Source organism: Lissotriton vulgaris, chromosome 5, assembly GCF_964263255.1.
Source record: "Lissotriton vulgaris chromosome 5, aLisVul1.2, whole genome shotgun sequence".
Lineage (NCBI taxonomy): Eukaryota > Metazoa > Chordata > Amphibia > Caudata > Salamandridae > Lissotriton > Lissotriton vulgaris.
In genome coordinates, this window is record NC_141693.1 from 1539149138 (window position 1) to 1539172410 (window position 23273).

Here is a 23273-nt window from a genome sequence, read left to right on the forward strand (position 1 = left end):
AAAAAGACGGGGTAGATTCAGAAGTATACAAGGAAGAATAGAAGAATAGAAGGACTCCGCAGGCACACGCCGGGAGCTTCTCAGCGCCAATTTTTAAAATCTGTAGAATTGTTGTTTTTAACTTGTGTGTTCAAAAACCTACCTAAGCACTCCTGAAACAGCCGTGAAGCGCTTCATAGCACCGGCTGCAACGACCGCTACAAACGCCACTCAGGCGAGTCCCTGGGCCACGCCCACAGCGCAGGCCACGCCCCCTCCGCCAGGTAGCAAATAAAAACGCGCCACTAAGAGCGCCGCCATAAGAATAGAAGGACTCCGCAGGCACACGCCAGGAGCTTCTCAGCGCCAATTTTTAAAATCTGTAGAATTGTTGTTTTTAACTTGTGTGTTCAAAAACCTACCTAAGCACTCCTGAAACAGCCGTGAAGCGCTTCATAGCGCCGGCTGCAACGACCGCTACAAACGCCACTCAGGCGAGTCCCTGGGCCACGCCCACAGCGCAGGCCACGCCCCCTCCGCCAGGTAGCGAATAAAAACGCGCCACTAAGAGCGCCGCCATAAGAATAGAAGGACTCCGCAGGCACACGCCGGGAGCTTCTCAGCGCCAATTTTTAAAATCTGTAGAATTGTTGTTTTTAACTTGTGTGTTCAAAAACCTACCTAAGCACTCCTGAAACAGCCGTGAAGCGCTTCATAGCGTCGGCTGCAACGACCGCTACAAACGCCACTCAGGCGAGTCCCTGGGCCACGCCCACAGTGCAGGCCACGCCCCCTCCACCAGGTAGCGAATAAAAACGCGCCACTAAGAGCGCCGCCATAAGAATAGAAGGACTCCGCAGGCACTCGCCGGGAGCTTCTCATCGCCAATTTTTTAAAATCTGTAGAATTGTTGTTTTTAACTTGTGTGTTCAAAAACCTACCTAAGCACTCCTGAAACAGCCGTGAAGCGCTTCATAGCGCCGGCTGCAACGACCGCTACAAACGCCACTCAGGCGAGTCCCTGGGCCACGCCCACAGCGCAGGCCACGCCCCCTCCACCAGGTAGCGAATAAAAACGCGCCACTAAGAGCGCCGCCATAAGAATAGAAGGACTCCGCAGGCACACGCCGGGAGCTTCTCAGCGCCAATTTTTAAAATCTGTAGAATTGTTGTTTTTAACTTGTGTGTTCAAAAACCTACCTAAGCACTCCTGAAACAGCCGTGAAGCGCTTCATAGCGCCGGCTGCAACGACCACTACAAACGCCACTCAGGCGAGTCCCTGGGCCACGCCCACAGCGCAGGCCACGCCCCCTCCACCAGGTAGCGAATAAAAACGCGCCACTAAGAGCGCCGCCATAAGAATAGAAGGACTCCGCAGGCACTCGCCGGGAGCTTCTCATCGCCAATTTTTTAAAATCTGTAGAATTGTTGTTTTTAACTTGTGTGTTCAAAAGCCTACCTAAGCACTCCTGAAACAGCCGTGAAGCGCTTCATAGCGCCGGCTGCAACGACCGCTACAAACGCCACTCAGGCGAGTCCCTGGGCCACGCCCACAGCGCAGGCCACGCCCCCTCCGCCAGGTAGCGAATAAAAACGCGCCACTAAGAGCGCCGCCATAAGAATAGAAGGACTCCGCAGGCACACGCCGGGAGCTTCTCAGCGCCAATTTTTAAAATCTGTAGAATTGTTGTTTTTAACTTGTGTGTTCAAAAACCTACCTAAGCACTCCTGAAACAGCCGTGAAGCGCTTCATAGCGCCGGCTGCAACGACCGCTACAAACGCCACTCAGGCGAGTCCCTGGGCCACGCCCACAGCGCAGGCCACGCCCCCTCCGCCAGGTAGCGAATAAAAACGCGCCACTAAGAGCGCTGCCATAAGAATAGAAGGACTCCGCAGGCACACGCCGGGAGCTTCTCAGCGCCAATTTTTTAACATCTGTAGAATTGTTGTTTTTAACTTGTGTGTTCAAAAACCTACCTAAGCACTCCTGAAACAGCCGTGAAGCGCTTCATAGCGCCGGCTGCAACGACCGCTACAAACGCCACTCAGGCGAGTCCCTGGGCCACGCCCACAGCGCAGGCTACGCCCCCTTCCTCAACTACATCATGTGTTGTTACCGGAAGCGCAGCGGACGAGCGCAGCGGACGAGCGCAGCGGGAGCGGCGTTTGCGCGCCGAAGGCGCGCCTAAGGCAAGCCCGTCTGCGCCCGTCCGCGACCAGCCGGGACCAGGGGCCACCCCCCTGCCTCTCCCGCTCCCCCGGTCAGGACCTATAGCCCCACTGCTCTACGGTCCATTGGAAGCAGAACTACTGCCACATGTACCCGTACCTTTCCAGCCCCATCCCTCCCGTCCAGCTGCCCTGACTGCAAACACTCATTCCGAAAAAACTCAGCAGGCCCCCCGACATCAAAATACTGCATGCTGGCACTAAACTGTCGATCATTACCTAAGTATAGCACTCAAATGTCCATACTACTGGAGGAGCGCGAGCCAGATGTTATGTTTTTAACAGAGACTTGGCTTTCCACTCATTCCGACCCTGACCTAGTCGCAGCCCTACCAAGTGGATACCACATCGTTAGATCGGACAGACCAGTGGGGAAAGGCGGCGGTCTGGCTATTATACTCAAAAACCAGTACCGTTGCCGCACCACAACAGAAAGCATTCCCGAATGCGAAAGCATAGAATTCTGTATAGAGTTCAATGCCAATACATCCTTCTCGGGCACCTTGATCTACCGTCCTCCTGACCCATCAAAGCTGTTTCATAGATCGCTCCCAGAGATCATTGCTAAAAGGGCTATGTCCGTGGCGAACTACACAGTCCTGGGTGATTTGAATTTCCACTTCAACTCCCCCTCAGATAATATTGCCAAAGACCTAACAGACGACCTAGGAGCTCTGCAGCTGTCCCAGCTGGTCACAGCCCCAACTCACGAGAAGGGCAACCTGCTAGATCCAATTTTCAGCAGCTGCAGCGACCTGATTGTCGACTCTCCTATCCCTCTCCCATGGACGGATCATTTTCTGATACCGTTTTCCTGGGCAACCCACAAGACCCCTCAGTTACCCCCCCGTACAACACTCAGGAGGAACTGGTCAAAACTCCAGCTGGAAGCCTGGCTGCTTAGCCTGGACGCCACCCATCCGCCTCCCTGCTCAGACCCTAGTGCAGCAAACGAAAATTATGTTAGCTGGATTACGAACTCACTAGACACGATCCTCCCTCTCCAGAGATCCTCGTCTAAAAGAATGCAGAGATCAGCGCCCTGGTTCTCTGACCCCCTAAGAGAATTAAAACGTCGTTGCAGGCAACGAGAGAGAGCCTGGCGCATGGATTTTCTCCCGGAAAAAAAGGACGCATATAAAGAGGCAATAAAAACTTACAGAGAGGGGATCAAAACGGCGAAAGCAACCTTTTACTCTGACAAAATCCTAGAGGCTAAATCAAAACCCAGGGAAATTTTCCAGATAATAAAACAATGTTCTAATGTCACCACTGCCCCCCCTCCGACTAAAACCCAAGTTCAATGCAATGAACTTGCGGACTTTTTTCATAATAAAGTCCTGAAAATTTACTCCACCTTTCAAACAGGAGCAACAGTTCCAGAGACAGCTGACCAACCCCCCCCGAGAACACTCCCTTCCCATGCCCAGCCAACCCTCGAGCACTTCCCTCCCTTGGACCTTGACACCCTCGGTAAAATGGCTCGGCAAGTCAAATCAGGTTCCCCACGCGACCCAGCCCCACCAGAAGTTCTGATGCAAGCTCACGAAACCACCCTGCCTGTTATCCTAGAACTCCTTAACACATCTATAGCCTCAGGTGTTGTTCCTATAGCATGGAAACAAGCCATGGTGCGGGCGCTGCTAAAAAAAACAAACTCGAACCCCGACGACTATTCCAACTATCGCCCCATCTCCCTCCTCCTTTGGGCTGGCAAGGTGTTGGAAAAATATATAAACGTCCAACTGGTCCAGTTTATTGAACACCACTCCCTACTGGATACATCCCAGACAGGTTTCAGGCCAAAACACGGCACCGAAACTGCCTTATTAGCGGTCGCCGAGGAATCTCGAAGGGCTCTGGATCAGGGAGGATCAGTGGCAGTGATCCTCCTTGATCTAAGCGCCGCATTCGATACGGTCAGCTATGCCACCCTGCTGAACCGTCTCCGGGACATCGGGGTCTCTGGCGATGCTCTAAGGTGGTTCGGCTTCTTCCTGTCCGACAGATCATTCCAGATCTTCGATGGGGACACAGTATCAGCCAGCAAGCCCCTCAGCTGCGGAGTACCACAGGGCTCCTCTTTGAGCCCTGTGTTATTCAATGTCTACATGAGACCACTGGCTGGAATCGTCAAACCGTACGGCATCAAAATTGTGTCGTACGCCGACGACACTCAGCTAGTGGTATCATTGGCTCAAAAGAACATCAGTCACCCCCAAGGAGGCCTACTGAGCTGCCTAGAGGACATAAAGGAGTGGATGACCAGCTCCTCCCTCAAATTAAATGGAGATAAAACAGAGCTCCTGCTTCTAGGCCCTGCCTCGCCAACATCTTTTATCTCCTTGTGGCCCCAAGCCCTGGGCACTCCCCCCACCCCCAAGGAAAGCGTCAAGAGCCTAGGAGTGTGGCTGGATAGCAAGCTGTCCTTCTCCACCCAGGCTACCAAACTGTCCGCCACCTGCTTCGGCATCCTCAAAACCCTAAGGAAGGTCCTTCCACTTCTGCCTCCAGAAGCCAGTAAAGTGGCAGTCCAAGGCCTGATCCAGTCCCGCCTTGACACAAACAATGCTCTATACGTGGGGGCTCCCGAGATGACCCTCAGGAAACTCCAGATAGTGCAAAACTGCGCAGCGCGCACCCTGTTAAAAATTCCTCGAGCTCAATCAGCCAGATCTGCACTAAAAAGTCTACACTGGCTGCCAGTTAAATACAGAGTGTCATTCAAGGCGTTGTGCATTGCACACCGAGCATTCTGGAAAACAGGACCTGCTATTAATAGCAAGCTCGTCATCCCCTACCACCCAAACAGGAACCTCCACTCCTCTGAGGCCCTTCTGGCAGTGGTCCCCCGAGTAAAGAGAGCCAGAGCCGGGGGTAGGATGTTCTCGGTGAACACCGCCAAACTTTGGAACACCCTCCCCCTCTCACTCCGTTCCAACCCGGACCTGCTGTCATTCCGTAAAAAACTGAAGACCTTACTATTCACCAAAGTCTCCGAGATATAATGTGTCACATCACCGGTCCCTTCGATTCTTACCTCCCAGCGCTTGGACGCCCCCGGGCAGCAATCGCGCTCAATAAATCCATTCCAATTCCAATTCCGATAGTACTATACAAAACAATCGAGAATTTTATCATCAGAAAAATGACGCTCCCCATTGACATCAGTTATAACTACAATTTTGCACTTGTGTTTCTTAATTTTAAGATAATTAGCAAGAGATTTGCAAGCTTTATTGCACCCACCATACATTTTTGAATTGAATTTAAGAAGGTTGTTACAAGCTGCATCCCAAGAATGTTTATTAAATTGGATTTTGGCTTTAACGAGAGAAGAAAGAGCATCAGCAGAATTGGAGGTATAAAAAAGATGTTCTAATTCCTTAAGTTGCTTGAGAATAAGTGAGGATTTAGAGAGGGCGTGTTTTATTTGCGAGAAACGAAATCAATAATACAACCCCTTGCTACTGTTTAAAGGCGTCCGAGATAAAGTAAAATTGAGAACACGAGTCAAGGTTGTAATGGAAAAATTCCTCCATAAAAAGAGTAAATTGTTCAGTAAATTGAGGGTCTAAAAAAAGGGAGTTGTTAAAGCACCATCGACAAGAACTGGGTGAGGGAGAGGGCAGGTCAATATCAATGATAATGGGAGCATGATCAGAGATAAGGATAAAGCCTACTTCTGCATGAGTCATGAATTGTCGAGTGTGCTGGGTAAGGAAAATGTAGTCTATGAGGGAGTGTGATGCGTGTACGGAAGAAAAAAAGGAAAACTCCAGGGTATCAGGATGGGACAATCTCCAGGAGTCTATGAGGCCTCTTGAGGATATAGCTCTAAAAAAGGATTTTTGCATCTTATTAGGGATGAATCTAGACTGGGATTTGCGATCCAAAAAGGGATCCATCAGTTGATTGCAATCACCACCCACAATTAGATCAACAGATGCATGCGAGGAGAGTAGCATGGAGAAATTATTCCAGAAGGATAAATCCACTACTGTAGGACCATAGACATTGCAAAAGGATAAATCAGTATTATTAACCTGTACATTCAAGAACAACCATCTTCCATTACATAACGACTTGTGAAACAAAATAATAACACGATTTTTGTTGTCAACTGAGGGGGAGCAGAAAATATCGCCCACCCATTTTTTGCGTAAAGAAGACAAATCTTTCAAGGAAAGGTGAGTTTCTTGCAACATGGCAACTTGACATTTCAATCTAGCTAAATGAGAGAGGACTCTTTGTTTCTTAACCGGATTACGGAGTCCTTTAACATTCCAGGAAATGACACGAAGACCAATCATCTCTGGAAGTCAAGGCAGAATAGACCAGATGGTAGGAAAAAAAGAAGTAAAGCCTGAAAGAGATACAAAAGAGAAGAAAACTAGAAAAGAAGAAGAATGAATTTGAAAGAGGACAGCAAATGAGGCTGTGGGAACAAAAACCACCAAGAGAAGACTAGAGGAAAGAGCGAATTGTAAGAAAGTTTAGGATACAAAGAGGATATAAAATGTGAATAACAAAAGAGGCAAGATATACTAAGGAGTGCCATGGAAAGAAATAGGAAACACAACAGGTGATGGACCGAATGTGGATCAATGTCACACACTCACCCCAGTCCAAAGATCTGGGCCCAAATCCATCGTTTTTTTGCACTCCACACCACCCTGGGTTAGACAATGGCGATATGCAAATCAGCTCTGACCCTGTGCCCCATGGGAACAGTCCAGTCCGAACTACAAAAGCCATGTCCTTCCCAGAACGGAATCAAGCATCCGAGGACCGGACCGGTTTCGAGGTAACACCTCTCATCAGCCCGGCTAGCTTGACTCCAGTGGTGTGGAGTGCCTGGGACCCACGTCTGGGTATCCCCAGCGCACTTAGGGCGGAATATGCAAACACAACAGGTGATGGACCGAATGTGGATCAATGTCACACACTCACCCCAGTCCAAAGATCTGGGCCGAAATCCATCGTTTTTTTGCACTCCACACCACCCTGGGTTAGACAATGGCGATATGCAAATCAGCTCTGACCCTGTGCCCCATGGGAACAGTCCAGTCCGAACTACAAAAGCCATGTCCTTCCCAGAACGGAATCAAGCATCCGAGGACCGGACCGGTTTCGAGGTAACACTTCTCATCAGCCCGGCTAGCTTGACTCCAGTGGTGTGGAGTGCCTGGGACCCACGTCTGGGTATCCCCAGCGCACTTAGGGCGGAATATGCAAACACAACAGGTGATGGACCGAATGTGGATCAATGTCACACACTCACCCCAGTCCAAAGATCTGGGCCCAAATCCATCGTTTTTTTGCACTCCACACCACCCTGGGTTAGACAATGGCGATATGCAAATCAGCTCTGACCCTGTGCCCCATGGGAACAGTCCAGTCCGAACTACAAAAGCCATGTCCTTCCCAGAACGGAATCAAGCATCCGAGGACCGGACCGGTTTCGAGGTAACACCTCTCATCAGCCCGGCTAGCTTGACTCCAGTGGTGTGGAGTGCCTGGGACCCACGTCTGGGTATCCCCAGCGCACTTAGGGCGGAATATGCAAACACAACAGGTGATGGACCGAATGTGGATCAATGTCACACACTCACCCCAGTCCAAAGATCTGGGCCCAAATCCATCGTTTTTTTGCACTCCACACCACCCTGGGTTAGACAATGGCGATATGCAAATCAGCTCTGACCCTGTGCCCCATGGGAACAGTCCAGTCCGAACTACAAAAGCCATGTCCTTCCCAGAACGGAATCAAGCATCCGAGGACCGGACCGGTTTCGAGGTAACACCTCTCATCAGCCCGGCTAGCTTGACTCCAGTGGTGTGGAGTGCCTGGGACCCACGTCTGGGTATCCCCAGCGCACTTAGGGCGGAATATGCAAACACAACAGGTGATGGACCGAATGTGGATCAATGTCACACACTCACCCCAGTCCAAAGATCTGGGCCCAAATCCATCGTTTTTTTGCACTCCACACCACCCTGGGTTAGACAATGGCGATATGCAAATCAGCTCTGACCCTGTGCCCCATGGGAACAGTCCAGTCCGAACTACAAAAGCCATGTCCTTCCCAGAACGGAATCAAGCATCCGAGGACCGGACCGGTTTCGAGATAACACCTCTCATCAGCCCGGCTAGCTTGACTCCAGTGGTGTGGAGTGCCTGGGACCCACGTCTGGGTATCCCCAGCGCACTTAGGGCGGAATATGCAAACACAACAGGTGATGGACCGAATGTGGATCAATGTCACACACTCACCCCAGTCCAAAGATCTGGGCCCAAATCCATCGTTTTTTTGCACTCCACACCACCCTGGGTTAGACAATGGCGATATGCAAATCAGCTCTGACCCTGTGCCCCATGGGAACAGTCCAGTCCGAACTACAAAAGCCATGTCCTTCCCAGAACGGAATCAAGCATCCGAGGACCGGACCGGTTTCGAGGTAACACCTCTCATCAGCCCGGCTAGCTTGACTCCAGTGGTGTGGAGTGCCTGGGACCCACGTCTGGGTATCCCCAGCGCACTTAGGGCGGAATATGCAAACACAACAGGTGATGGACCGAATGTGGATCAATGTCACACACTCACCCCAGTCCAAAGATCTGGGCCCAAATCCATCAGTTTTTTTGCACTCCACACCACCCTGGGTTAGACAATGGCGATAAGCAAATCAGCTCTGACCCTGTGCCCCATGGGAACAGTCCAGTCCGAACTACAAAAGCCATGTCCTTCCCAGAACGGAATCAAGCATCCGAGGACCGGACCGGTTTCGAGGTAACACCTCTCATCAGCCCGGCTAGCTTGACTCCAGTGGTGTGGAGTGCCTGGGACCCACGTCTGGGTATCCCCAGCGCACTTAGGGCGGAATATGCAAACACAACAGGTGATGGACCGAATGTGGATCAATGTCACACACTCACCCCAGTCCAAAGATCTGGGTCCAAATCCATCGTTTTTTTGCACTCCACACCACCCTGGGTTAGACAATGGCGATATGCAAATCAGCTCTGACCCTGTGCCCCATGGGAACAGTCCAGTCCGAACTACAAAAGCCATGTCCTTCCCAGAACGGAATCAAGCATCCGAGGACCGGACCGGTTTCGAGGTAACACTTCTCATCAGCCCGGCTAGCTTGACTCCAGTGGTGTGGAGTGCCTGGGACCCACGTCTGGGTATCCCCAGCGCACTTAGGGCGGAATATGCAAACACAACAGGTAATGGACCGAATGTGGATCAATGTCACACACTCACCCCAGTCCAAAGATCTGGGCCCAAATCCATCGTTTTTTTGCACTCCACACCACCCTGGGTTAGACAATGGCGATATGCAAATCAGCTCTGACCCTGTGCCCCATGGGAACAGTCCAGTCCGAACTACAAAAGCCATGTCCTTCCCAGAACGGAATCAAGCATCCGAGGACCGGACCGGTTTCGAGGTAACACCTCTCATCAGCCCGGCTAGCTTGACTCCAGTGGTGTGGAGTGCCTGGGACCCACGTCTGGGTATCCCCAGCGCACTTAGGGCGGAATATGCAAACACAACAAGTGATGGACCGAATGTGGATCAATGTCACACACTCACCCCAGTCCAAAGATCTGGGCCCAAATCCATCGTTTTTTTGCACTCCACACCACCCTGGGTTAGACAATGGCGATATGCAAATCAGCTCTGACCCTGTGCCCCATGGGAACAGTCCAGTCCGAACTACAAAAGCCATGTCCTTCCCAGAACGGAATCAAGCATCCGAGGACCGGACCGGTTTCGAGGTAACACCTCTCATCAGCCCGGCTAGCTTGACTCCAGTGGTGTGGAGTGCCTGGGACCCACGTCTGGGTATCCCCAGCGCACTTAGGGCGGAATATGCAAACACAACAGGTGATGGACCGAATGTGGATCAATGTCACACACTCACCCCAGTCCAAAGATCTGGGTCCAAATCCATCGTTTTTTTGCACTCCACACCACCCTGGGTTAGACAATGGCGATATGCAAATCAGCTCTGACCCTGTGCCCCATGGGAACAGTCCAGTCCGAACTACAAAAGCCATGTCCTTCCCAGAACGGAATCAAGCATCCGAGGACCGGACCGGTTTCGAGGTAACACCTCTCATCAGCCCGGCTAGCTTGACTCCAGTGGTGTGGAGTGCCTGGGACCCACGTCTGGGTATCCCCAGCGCACTTAGGGCGGAATATGCAAACACAACAGGTGATGGACCGAATGTGGATCAATGTCACACACTCACCCCAGTCCAAAGATCTGGGCCCAAATCCATCGTTTTTTTGCACTCCACACCAACCTGGGTTAGACAATGGCGATATGCAAATCAGCTCTGACCCTGTGCCCCATGGGAACAGTCCAGTCCGAACTACAAAAGCCATGTCCTTCCAGGGTGGTTTGGAGTGCAAAAAACGATGGATTTGGGCCCAGATCTTTTGACTGGGGGAGTGTGTGACATTGATCCACATTCAGTCCATCACTTGTTGTTTTTGCAATGGAAAGAAATAGGATCATGATAAAAAGAGAGAAAAATAGATGAAAAAACGTGAATGAAGAGAAAAGAGAAGGAGGGGAGATGGTGAATAGTTGAGGAGAAGTTGGGACAGGAGAGGAGAAGTGGGAGAATAAAGCTCCCAGAAGATGAAATGAGAAAAAAGAGATGGCAGAAAGCCGAGAGGCTTTAGCCATAGAGACCATGAACAAGAAAAACGATGCAGTGGGGGAGGGAGCAACAAAGGACAAGACAGCCGAACTGACCAACGAGGGAAGGGAGGAGACAATTTAATGTGAACACAACAACAACAGTCACATATGAGAAATAAAAATTAAAATTGAGTACCAAGAGTGACCAATGAAGACGAATGAGGGGCACTTACTCCCTCACTCACTCATCTCATCAACGCCTCACTGCTCCAGGGAAAAGTTCCCCCCAGCTGGAAGGCGGCTGTCGTCAAGGCGCTACTTAAAAAACCTTCTCTGGACCCCTCGGACTTGGCCAATTACAGGCCAATCTCTCTCCTCCCCGGAACCAGTAAAATCGCTGAAAAGCTAGTTAACAAAAAGCTTTCGCAGTATCTGGAGACCAACAACCTGCTCAGATGCTCGCAAACTGGATTCCGCCCAGGGCAGGGCACTGACATCGCCCTACTTGCTGCAGTGGAGGAGGCCAGAGCCCTTTTGGACGCAGGAGGATCAGTGGCAGTGATCCTCCTGGACCTCAGTGCGGCCTTCGACACCGTCAACCATTGGGTCTTAATCCAGCGACTCAAGAACATCGGTGTTGAGGGCACTGCTCTGAGCTGGTTCAAATCATTCCTTGGCCACCGCTCCTTTCAGGTCTGGGAAAATGACACCTGCTCTCCCGAAACCCCCCTCCAATGCGGTGTGCCCCAGGGCTCATCTTTAAGCCCGACATTATTCAATGTCTACATGTCTCCATTGGAGGAGGTTGTCAACCCGTTCGGAGTTAAAATCATCAGCTACGCTGATGACACTCAATTAGTGGTGTCACTATCTCACCCAAACCAAGAACCATCGGACCTCTACAACTGTCTTGCAGAAATTCAAGGATGGATGAATAGCTCGTCACTGAAACTTAACGGCTCAAAGACAGATATTCTCCTCATTGGCCAGGAGGGGCTTTCTCTCTCGCAGAACATCTGGCCCCCCTGCCTGGGTGAACCCCCTGCCCCCAAGTCTGAGATCAAGAGCCTGGGAATTTGGCTTGAAAAAGACCTGACTTTTAAGACTCAAGCCAAAAAAATCGCTGGGACTTGCTTCGGTCTCCTCAAATCTATCAGGAAGATTTTGCCCTTACTCCCTCCTGTCTCCCAGAAACTGCTAATCCAGGGCCGTATTTTATCAATGCTGGATACAGCAATACCATCTATCTGGGCGCTCCCGAGGCAACCCTCAATAAACTGCAAAGGATCCAGAACGCCGCGGCCCAGATTCTCACCAATACCCCGGCTAGATCTTCGGCCAAACCAGCCCTGAACCATCTCCACTGGCTTCCAGTGAGAGAGCGAGTGAAGTTTAAAGCTCTCTGTCTGTCACACAAACTCCTACAGGACAAAGGCCCCCCATCCTAAAAAAATTCATCAGGCCCTACAAAGCCTCAAGATCCCTCCGATCTGACCATGAATACCTCATCACTATTCCCAGAGTGAAGAAGGTGCGCACGGGTGGACGGCGCTTCTCTGTCAACACAGCCCACCTTTGGAATTCCCTCCCCCGTGATCTTAGGACGGAACCAGATTATCTCCGATTCAGGAAGTGACTGAAAACTCACCTGTTCCCCTGATCTTCTTTCTCCTCCTCTCTCCCCCTGTTACCCTCTGGCTTGTCTGGATCTTTGCGCTGGGATACTTACGGGTGACTACACGCTTTACAAAACCTAATAATAATAATAATATTAACTTACCAAACACAAGGAAGGGAAGGGCAGCTTGTCGAAAGTAGGACACAAACATCAGGGCAGCACAGAAAATGGATTGGACAACGAAAACCACAAGGTATGGATCTGTCCGACAAAGAAGAGAAAAAAAATTACGAAAACTAAATTACCACAAGGGACAAAATACCGAATAAAAAAAAGACTACAAACATTAGCACATAAGAATTAGGGTTTGCTGAACTCCATGGACTCCTCCTTGTGAGTGTGGATGAACTTTCGAAGGTCTGCCGGATCATCAAAATTGTAAGTTCTTTCTTTATAAGTCACTTTGAAAAAGCAGGGATGGATAAGGCCATATCGAGCGTTCATTGATCTGAGAGTGGGCCTTAAATCCAGAAACTCCTTCCGTCACGCAGCAGTTGGTGGAGAGACATCTTGTGTGAAAAATACCTTATGACCAAACCAAAGCAGTTGTTTATGTTGTTTAGCAGAGTGAAGAAAATTCATGAAGTGGGAATAAAGGAGGAAATAAGCAAATATGCCTCTGGGTTTTGAAGTGGAGGAAGAGTTTTTTGGACCAAGACGATGAGACCTTTGAATATTAACATCTAGGTGCTTGGGGATGCCGGTAACAGGAAGGACTTGTGCTTTCAAGAACGTGATGATATCAGACCCTTCTGAATTCTCCGGAACACCATAAATGCGCAGGTTGTTGCGTCGATTTCGATTTTCTAAATCCTCAGACGTTTTCTTTAACTGATCAATCTCTTTGGTAAGACACGCCACTCTGCCTACAATATCTTGAGCATCACTGACCTTCTGCTCCACATCGTTTAATCTCATATCTAGACTGGACCAATTATCGTCAAGTCTCTAGAGAGTAGTAGAAGTATCTGTCATGAAAGGGCGTATGAGGCGTAGTTCCTCCATAATATCCTCCAATGTGACAGGGAGAGGAGACTTAGACGGCGAAGGGGGGGTCCTTTTTGAGGCGTTTACCAGCAGCGAAAGAGTCTTTTCGTGTAGCAGAAGCAGCACCATGAGCCTTAGAATTGTGTGCTGGCTCCATTTTAAATGTGACATCAAAGGGATCAATAATGACAAGAAAAAAGAGCCAAAAGAGATCCACAAGTAAGTGAGGCAACGACGGAATAGCTCAGAAGATAGCAGCCATCAAAATGAAGAGCCAATGAAGTAGTACAAAAGTGAAGATGAGAAGATAAGGTCCGTGACCCAGGTGTGCAGCTGAAGTAGTTGAAGAACACATTTTAAAGAAACATCATGGAGGAAAAAGGCTCAGCAGATAAAAAAAAACAAATCTCCAACAGGAATGGCGACAAAAAGGCAAGCCATGAGGAGAAGCAGCGGCAAGGAGCAGAAAAAAGCGAGATAAAGGAGAAAAAGACGCTGCGTGATGAGAAGAAAAAAAAAAAAAATGGCGGCCGTCATCCTATACAAAGCCAACCATCTAAATTTCAGGTAAAAAACAGCATGTTGTGCCTGACAAGCGTACCCAGTTGAGCAGGGTAGCTTCCGACAGAAGAATCCGCTGTTTGTTACAAGAAAAGCCTCCAAAATCGAAGCCCGTCGTCATTGAGCGCTCCTCGTCATCCCGGAGCTCATTAGGGAGCAGCCATCTTGTTTCGCGGCATCGCGCTTCTTCGTTCATGCATGCTTTGACCACATTTGTGTAAACGCAGTGACTAACAGTGCGCTATAATTCACACTCGTCCTCGGTAGATAATTGGCACGTGACGCGCAGGATTCACTTCATATACACATCTCTTTGCACTATGGCTTTTCATGACCACCACCTTTATCACTGTGGCCCTTAACTAGAGGCTAACAAAGCGCTGCTCGAGGCCTTGTATCATCTGTGCAGCCACTGTGTACATGCTATCATGGGCTGAGATAGGACCCCTTACTCATTTTTAGGTGATCGCTGCTGCGGTACTCATTCCACCGATCTTCCCACCGGACGGTGCTGAAGATTATATATAAAGGAACAAGGTATGCTTCTACCATTGTTTTTAACAGGGCATACAGACATTACGTTTATCAGCAGAGGCCTGAGTTTCGCCTTGCTTGTTTTATAGAAATTCTTTCACCATATATGACCATGGAGTATGTCGGCTAACACTCTCCATTAACTAGTTGACTTGTGCCCTATTTGTTTTTATCACTGACACACATAAGGCCTTGACCTACCCCCTCTTCATTTTATATCCACAGGCTGTCCCACTTCCCTTTTTTTTGTAGTCCTGATGAAGACCAGCGACTGATGCACACAAATATACGCATTTATCTAGGGTCAAAACGTCAACGTTATGTTCACGTATCCGTCCACACTGAGCCTCAACAAAACAAAGAGATAAATTATCCATTTGAGTCTACTGTATTCTAAAGTGGACTATCTTGATGTAATGTTTTGTTTATATGTTTGATTATGTTTGTACTTTTTCAAAGTATTTACAACACTTTGTCACCAGTCACAACTTATTCACTCAATGTGTACACAGTCCATGTGTTTTGTTTGTTTTGGGCAGCTATTAAAACAACTGTGAATTCAGTCACCATAGGGTTTACACTAAAAGATGTATTTTCATAACTACTGTGGTCAGTGTTTGTTTCCCTATATATCCTACCTTGGATATATTGTTTTATTTTTGTATTCAATACATTTTTCAATTTATTTGCCTTCCCCGACAGAACCATTGTTGTTGTTAAGCTCACTCACCCAGGTTCGGAAGGTCACTGGGTTACCCCATTACTTCTAATGGTAAGTCCTGTAACCAGCCTGTCCTCCATCTTGTTCAGCATGAACTTTGGATTCACCTCAGTGTAGCAGGCCCTCAAGAAATCTTTTAGCGCTATTGACTTCTAAGTAAGCATGGGAGAATTTTGCGAATTCGCGATCCGCGAATTTGCGGATTTGCGAATTCGCGATCCGCAAAATTCGCGAATTTGTGCGAATTGGCGGATTTTTGTTTTTTTGCGTGTTTGCGGGTTTTTTTGCGTGTTCGCGGGGTTTTTTGCATGTTCGCAGGGCTTTTTGCGTCTTCGCGAGCCGCTTGCATAGCGAAGTTACCCATGCAGTCGTTTATGGGGGAGGGAGAGATAGATAGATAGATAGATAGATAGATAGATAGATAGATAGATAGATAGATAGATAGATAGATAGATAGATAGATAGATAGATAGAGAGGGAAAGAGAGAGGGAGAGAGAGAACGAGAGAAAGAAAGAGATGCCGGATCTCTGAAGGGCCAGATTCCTGAGTTGCCCCTACAGAACATACAGCTTTTTATTTTTAGCAAAATGCATATGAAAATTGTGCTGTAAAGGTCTCTTTCAGTTTAACCCCTCCTGACAACTCAAAATGGGTGTATTTGCCATCCTCTCCCTTCTTCCTGTTTTTTATATCTGTAAGTGCTTCCTGTGAGGTTTAATTCTTTGGACAGGTGCCTCGTTGCCTACTTGTAACTATTCTCTGACCCTGCTTCAAGGGTCAGAGCAGGGTCAGAGAATAGTTGCAAGTAGATAACGAGGCGCTAGGAAGCAATTAGCAGCAGGTGTCCAAGTTGAAGTTAATTTGTTTGTAACCCTTTTGTAAAAGGTTACAAAGAAATGAGGTTCAACTTTTGCACCTGCTGCTGTAACCCTTCCTTGGCTGAAAATTCGTCCCCTCTGATACGCGGATTTTACCGCGATTTTGCGAGATTCGCGGATTGCGAAATCGCTGAAAATCCGCAAATTCGCCTGCGAAACGGATTTTATGCCCACCCTTACTTCTAAGCAATATTTTTGGTTTACTCCTTCCCCAGTTCTACTAATTGGATTATTATCATGTTGGTCTTGATTTTTTCTGAAAATATTTTCTATTTTTTTAAACCTTTGGGGAGTCTTTTGTGGTGTGTTGATTGTGTTACTGTGTATGAGTGTGCGTTGCAAAAATACTTTACTCATTGCCTCTTTGTATAAGCCTGCCTCCTCTGTTCCAAGCTACCAGAGGGTGAGCACAGGTTCTCTTTTTGGGTGTATCTAGTTTAACCTGACTAGCGTGAAGGTTCCTTCTTGGACAGGGTGCATATGTCTGCCAATCAAAAAACCCCAGTTTTATCAGGGTGACATTTTACTAGGACATTTCAAGGAATCACATATGCACCACTGCATTACCATAGTAAATATGACGTCTGTACTTTCTAACATATGGCTGAAGCAGCCCTGACAGTAGTGTCCAGTCGTACCTTTAGTTTTTTAATAGCCATCAGAGGTATTAATATAAAAGGAGTTGTAATGGTTCTCTGTTTTAGCACCCATGATTAGTCATGTGTTTTTGGACTGGACTTTTTTCTTCTCCCAGTTCATTATGATTTCCAACCGGTGGAGTTGATTTCTTAAGGTTTTTGGCTATACAGGGCCACATTCACATCGAAAGTCACTTTTAGCATTTTTACAGTAGCCTTATGAGCTGCACTGCTCCCACCCACCTTAAAGATGGAGTAAATTCGTTTTGCGATTTTTGTCCATTTTTTTTTTTTAACATTGTTTTTATTGCAGTACCAAAAAGTTGCATAGACATTACAGCTTGCGATTTTTGTCCATATGGAGCTTTTGGTAGTGACCATATTTTATCTTCAGTCAGACTGAAATAATTCACTTCTATTCACTCTCATATTAGTACACAAATAATTCCTTCACAGTTCACCTATACATTCTGGGTCAAAAGATAGTGTTAGCACTACTTCTTTTATCAGTGTCGTTGTGAATTTTAGGAAATGATACTCAAAATATTAAACACAAGAGAGACAGAGAAGTACAGCTTTATAGGTAAAATATGATGTCTTACATTTAAAGGCATTGTATTGTATAGACAGGGTTACACCCTTTTCTCAGCACTCTCTATGAGTCAAACCACAACCCCCAACCTTTGGATTAACATGATAAATGTATGCATTTTTCAACAGGGATTACTGCTGTGTGTTTTAGGTCCTTTAACTTTTACATTTTGTTGGATTATAGCCTTCAGGCTCTCTGCTAAGGACCCTTGGTACATGGCTCAACCAGAATGGTGCCAATGATTATCCTGCGACAAATGTATGACAACATAAGGGGAGAAATAAATTAGATTAATGTGGTCCCAAATAGTATACTTCCATTCAGCTTTTACTGGTAAAATGAAATATCAGCATCAATTAAATCTGGATTAAACTTCACAATATAATTTGTGGCATCAGTATTTATTAGTTTAGGCTTTCCTTAAGGACCTAAATTACATCTCCTATGGGTGTCTTTTACAAGACACACAGACACTCATTTACCTACATAATATGCTTCATCATCAAGGTCGTGCTCCACTTTAGTTGTGCAATATACAATGTGCTCCACAACATAGCTAATTGTTTTTAGATCTTTGTTGAGACTGAGCTGCTACAGTGTATTCAGATCCTTTTAGATAGGGCTTTATTAATTATTATTACATGTTGTTAGGGCACATTTAAGAATTTACACTTAACACGGTTAGGTTAAAAGCACAAAAGCTGACTTGTGGAAAACATTAATCGCTTGGGAAAATGTCTCAATCTAAATTTAGCTCTCCTAAATATTATCAGGATTTTTATAGAAATAGCTGGAATTTAATGTGTATAATATTATTACATGTACTATATTCTTTAAAAGTTCTATTCTTTTGAATAAGAAAAGCACCAGATGGAAAATTAAGTTATTGAGTCTTATTTATTATGTCGCACTGATTCTGAGGCTTCGGGTGAGACTCTGTGCTGATGTCAGGTAGGTAATGGTCCAGAGGGTGCTGGCTGTTCAGCTGCTGTAGGGAGATGTGCTATTCAATTAAAGGGTTCCAGGAGTGGAACTGTTTGTCTACCGGGATCAGTGAATGGACGAAAACTGGTGATGAATCGGATTTGGATACTGTTGCTACTGGGTTATGCAAAACGGAGGCAATCATATGATGCCTAAGATATGCAATGTTTGATGCATTTGCACGTGGCACTATTTAACTGCTAGTTGAATTAGAGAATCATTAGGAGTGCTCACAGATTTATCCTTTAAAGTATGCATAACTTATTCACATGCAGAGCAGAACACTAGTAGTTAAGCTCTTGCATTGTGGTGAGAGACTAGCACTACCTCTGGTCCCTGGGATAATCCTGCAATGGGTGCTAGAGCATGCCTCTTCTATGCCCTGTGGCTACTGTTCCTCAACACTATGGAGATTAGCATGCACTAAGTGGTATCCATACAATACATTAGAAGTCCCTGACTAATCCCCACAATAGTTTAAACTTTTCTCCTCGGCCACAATTCAGGGTTTCAATGTGAAAGCCTGAGTTAAAGCAAGTGAAGCTACAATTCAAAATACCACCAAAAGGGGAGCTTATTCAATACAATCAAATAAACTAAAAGTACCAATTTTTTCAAACAATGTCCTTGTGTATGTGCTGTCTGCAAAGGAGACTCAGGTGTTGATTAAAAAAGATTTTAATCTTCATTTCAGCTCCTTTAAAAACAGACAGCAAAAGCACTGCCAACACGTGTTGTCACCATCAAGGACTTCATCAGGGTCACGGAGTATTCTCTTTGTGTTTGTTCACGAAACAGCCTCTTTCAAATTTCTCCAGATTAATGACTAATAAGTCTGTAAACAATACTGCATTTTCTGCGTATTACACCTTTCTGCCTAGTTACAAAAATATCAGGAATTATATGGTGGTATGTTGTACTGGCATAGTGAGGAGGGGGTTGGGCAGTTCTACCTTGGGTTTAAGGCACTATTTTACTAATCTTTTGCACTATATGTTATGTTATGTTATTCGCACTTATACCGTGCACAGCTGCCCCAGCAAAGGGGTGTCCTGGCGCATAACAAGGTACACAAAACCCAACTCAGTTAAAAGGCCAGAAAGAGGGAACAGCAGAATACAATTTAATAAAAGCTAGACAAATAAAATAGTCTTAATGGCGCATCTAAATTGCAGAAGGTCTTCAAGAGCCCGGGTGTGAGGGGGGAGAGAGTTCCACCACTTCGCCGCTAACACCCAAAATGAGCGGCCACCGGCTCTACTCAGCCTGAAGCGCGGAACAGCTGCTAGGTTTTGGCCCAGAGATCTGAGGGTTCGCGAGGGTACATATGGTACCAGCAAGTTCTCCAGTATTTGGGGGGGATGAACCCTTGGGGATTTTAAAAGCAAGGCATAATACCTTGAATTTGATCCTCTGGTTCACAGGAAGCCAATGGAGAGAGCGCAGCGTGCTAGAGACCGAACACTGCCTTGGCAGACCTATCACCACTCTGGCTGCAGCATTTAGAACTCGCTGCAGCCGGGTGAGTTCCGACTGATTAATCCCCGCCAAAAGCGAGCTAGCATAATCTGTGTATGAGCTACTTAACCATTTTTGTCAAGTTTGTAGGGATTAAATTCAATGGAGGCTTCAATTTAGTTAGAGACAGGTACTTTCATGTTGCTGATCATTGGTGGGAGTTTGGTTGGGGTACAGATAATGACATCATGCCACTGCTGGGGGAAATTAAGTACAGTTTGTCCTCAATCAATTGCAATAGATAACCTAGTAGACTAAATCAATAAAAAGATTGAATCAAAAAGCATGCCACTTATCTGGACATTGCTGAATTATGAATTTCAGATGTAATAAATATGTAAAAGAAGCACATAGTAAACTCAGCAGCTTGATTAAAAAGTGCTGACACTGAAATCCAAGATGTTTAATTTAGAAGGAAGATTGAGGTAAAAAAACATCAGAATCATGGGTCTTGTCGAATCAAACACTCCACTGAATATAGAGTAATTTGTTGAGTCTCTGCTTATTCAGTTGTTTTAACCACTACGTATTTTTCCCAAGCCTTTATCGTACAATGTACACGTAGATTACTTGTCCTGTCCAATACCTGAGGCCCATCATTGCTATACTGTTAAATTTTATGGACCATGATGATGTGCTACGCCTAAGCAAGGCCAGGACAGACATGAAATACAAAAGATCCACTACTTCCTTCTACCTGGATTTGACTTCTCAGTCCAAGAAGACAGAAGATCATTTCTCCCTGACCAAGAAGGAAATCCAGAATTGAAGCATTAAATACAATGTTCTCTGGAAAAAATCAACATAAACTATGAAATAGAGGTCCACTCCTTCCTCTGTATGAGCCGTGTTTGGCTTTATTTTGCTGCACATCATAGATCATACGCAGAAGAGGTCCATCGCCACAGGCCAAAAATTGAGCCATCTGCTTCACCCCACGCTTTTCCTCCCTAAGTGACAATGACTTGGTATTGTGTCCCATGATGGTTAAGATGCATTTTGCCTGGCTTGTAATGGTTATGTTGATACTTGCATCAGTAATAAATAGTGTGTAGTGTTCTTGCTTGCATTATTGGCCCTGTTATGAGATTAGACTGTAATAAAACTGAATTGTCTGGACACAAAAAGTATTGGTTCAGCAGTGGTGGCTGACATGTTCAAATAAGTATTGTGTTATTTTAACATCTCTTTGTTACATGTTCAATTATGCATAGTAGCGGTAACACTACCAAGTACATGTCTGAAAGATTGAATTCATGGTAAGGTGCTGCAAACCAACCTGTGATATGATCTGATAGAATGCTACATACTGGTGAAAGGTATGGGCAACGTCTACTATGTTGCAGTGAAGTTGGGTAGTGTGCAGCTTTTCAGTAGTATCCTACAGTTAATACAGAAGGGTGCTGAGTTGGATTTCTGCCCATAGCCCACCCAGGTGTGGTGTGCACTTCACCTCTGCATGTTTGTGACTGAAGATAGAGGGACTGCGCCTCATAAGCTTGGGGCTGGAAAATTTGCTGACATTCGGGATATCGGATGGCTGGGGAGTTTTTCAACACAGTTAAAGTTGGCCCAACATTGCTGCTGCCAGCATGATAAAAAATGGATATTTAACCCTAATCCCTCATTTTGGACAAAAAGGCACAAACGATCCCCAGGGTTATTATGGCCACCAGGCAAGCAATGAATGGGCACAATACGGCCAATAATGACACTTACCTGGATTTCTGGGGAATAAATAATCTGAGACAAGCACGCCAGGTGTTAGCCTGCTTGGACCGATATAACCTAAATAGAACTGAGTTGCGGGAGACTTATCGATAGCTGAAAGACTCCCATCCATTTGCTGCATCCTGTAGTAAATATAGATTCTTCACTTCCAACTCTTCTCATGCTAGGGGTGTAATCACGTTCATCCACAAAACGGTTAGCTTTATCCTTCAAAGCAGAGCATGCGATGCACAGGGCATATTTGTGATTGCATAGGGTAGTCACTATTCAGAGAATTTCACTGTTATTAATGTCTATGTCCCCGTCAATCATATTCATCTGATTTTTTTAATGAGGTTATTTATAAATAGACTTCTCTTTCGCACATGCAAATTGTTTGGGAAGGAGTGCTTCAAAATCACATTAAACACTGCAAATAATTTCAGACCCTACTCCTAGACATCTCTGACCTTGCACCAGATAATGCATGTGTGAAACTTGTCAGATGCCTGGAGAATTTTGCATCCTGCATATCATAACTCACATATTACTCCTTGGTACACAATTCCAGCTCAATATTAGACCCGTGGCTCCTGTTGTGTGCAGAGTGTCGAATGTACTCAGCATTGGGATTCTTCCTAGAACTGTACCAGACCATTCCCATGTACAGCTGACTTGGTATATTCTCCACCACCCACTGACCTGTAGAAGTTTGAGGCTACAGGGCTCAGAGTTGATTCACTAAGTATTGAAATCTGAAATCATGAAATTGTGCTGCTAATTACTTTAACATTTAGGACTAGTTGTATGAGGTAGATCTACTTTTACCCCCAGATGCATCAAGCCTAGAGGCCCATAGGAATGAATGGGAAGACAATCTCAAACTGCGATTCTCAATTAGAGAATTGTAAATTGGAATTGCAATTTCAAGGGTGTCAGGGTGTCAAAAGGACACCCTGCTGCACCCCTGAAGTCTGAATATGAGTACATCTTGCGCACACACACGTGCCCTAAGGGCATGTTTACGCAAATTACCATGAAGTTCAACTTCATGGTTATTTGCGCCCCCTATTAGCGAAATCGCTAATTTTTTAACTTTAATGCATTGCATTTAAGGAATCTCAATTTGAGATTCCTTAAATGCAAGAGCAATTGAAGTAATCGCAATTTTGCGATTTCTTAAATTGCAATTTTTTGCATTTGGGATGTTGCATCCCAAATGCAAAAATACTAGTCGCAAAGGGGCAGATTGTAAGAATCTGCCCCTTTGCGAGCGGTTTTAAGCATGATGCTTCTGGGCCTAAAAGTCTTAATGCCTATATCCACAGACTGTGCATTCCCAAAAAATCAGGGATTCATAGGACTTTACTAGAACTCCTAAACAAACTGGAGGAGGGAATGATGAGCTTGGTATGTGAATATGATCCTAATATTGCTGACTGGAATTCACATCAAGGTTAAGGAGTTCAGGGAAATAGCGCACAAATAATTGTTATATTTAGGTATGCGTAAGAGGGCCAGTAGGTTTGGCAAGGGTTATATACCAACTAGAACTTTGGCTTGGGAATTACACAGTAAAATGGGTGACTGACAACCGTG

At 46.3% G+C, this 23273-nt stretch overlaps 1 protein-coding gene across 1 annotated transcript in view; it reads left to right on the forward strand.

Moving 5' to 3' along the window:
- The first annotated feature begins 2446 nt into the window (after positions 1-2446).
- The window catches only part of LOC147712966 (extracellular calcium-sensing receptor-like), a 72413-nt gene continuing 51586 nt past the window's right edge, over positions 2447-23273 (forward strand). Inside the window, exon 1 of the mRNA XM_086919751.1 lies at positions 2447-3059. Coding sequence (XP_086775877.1) covers positions 2447-3059 — 613 coding nt within the window. The remainder of the gene's footprint in view (positions 3060-23273) is intronic.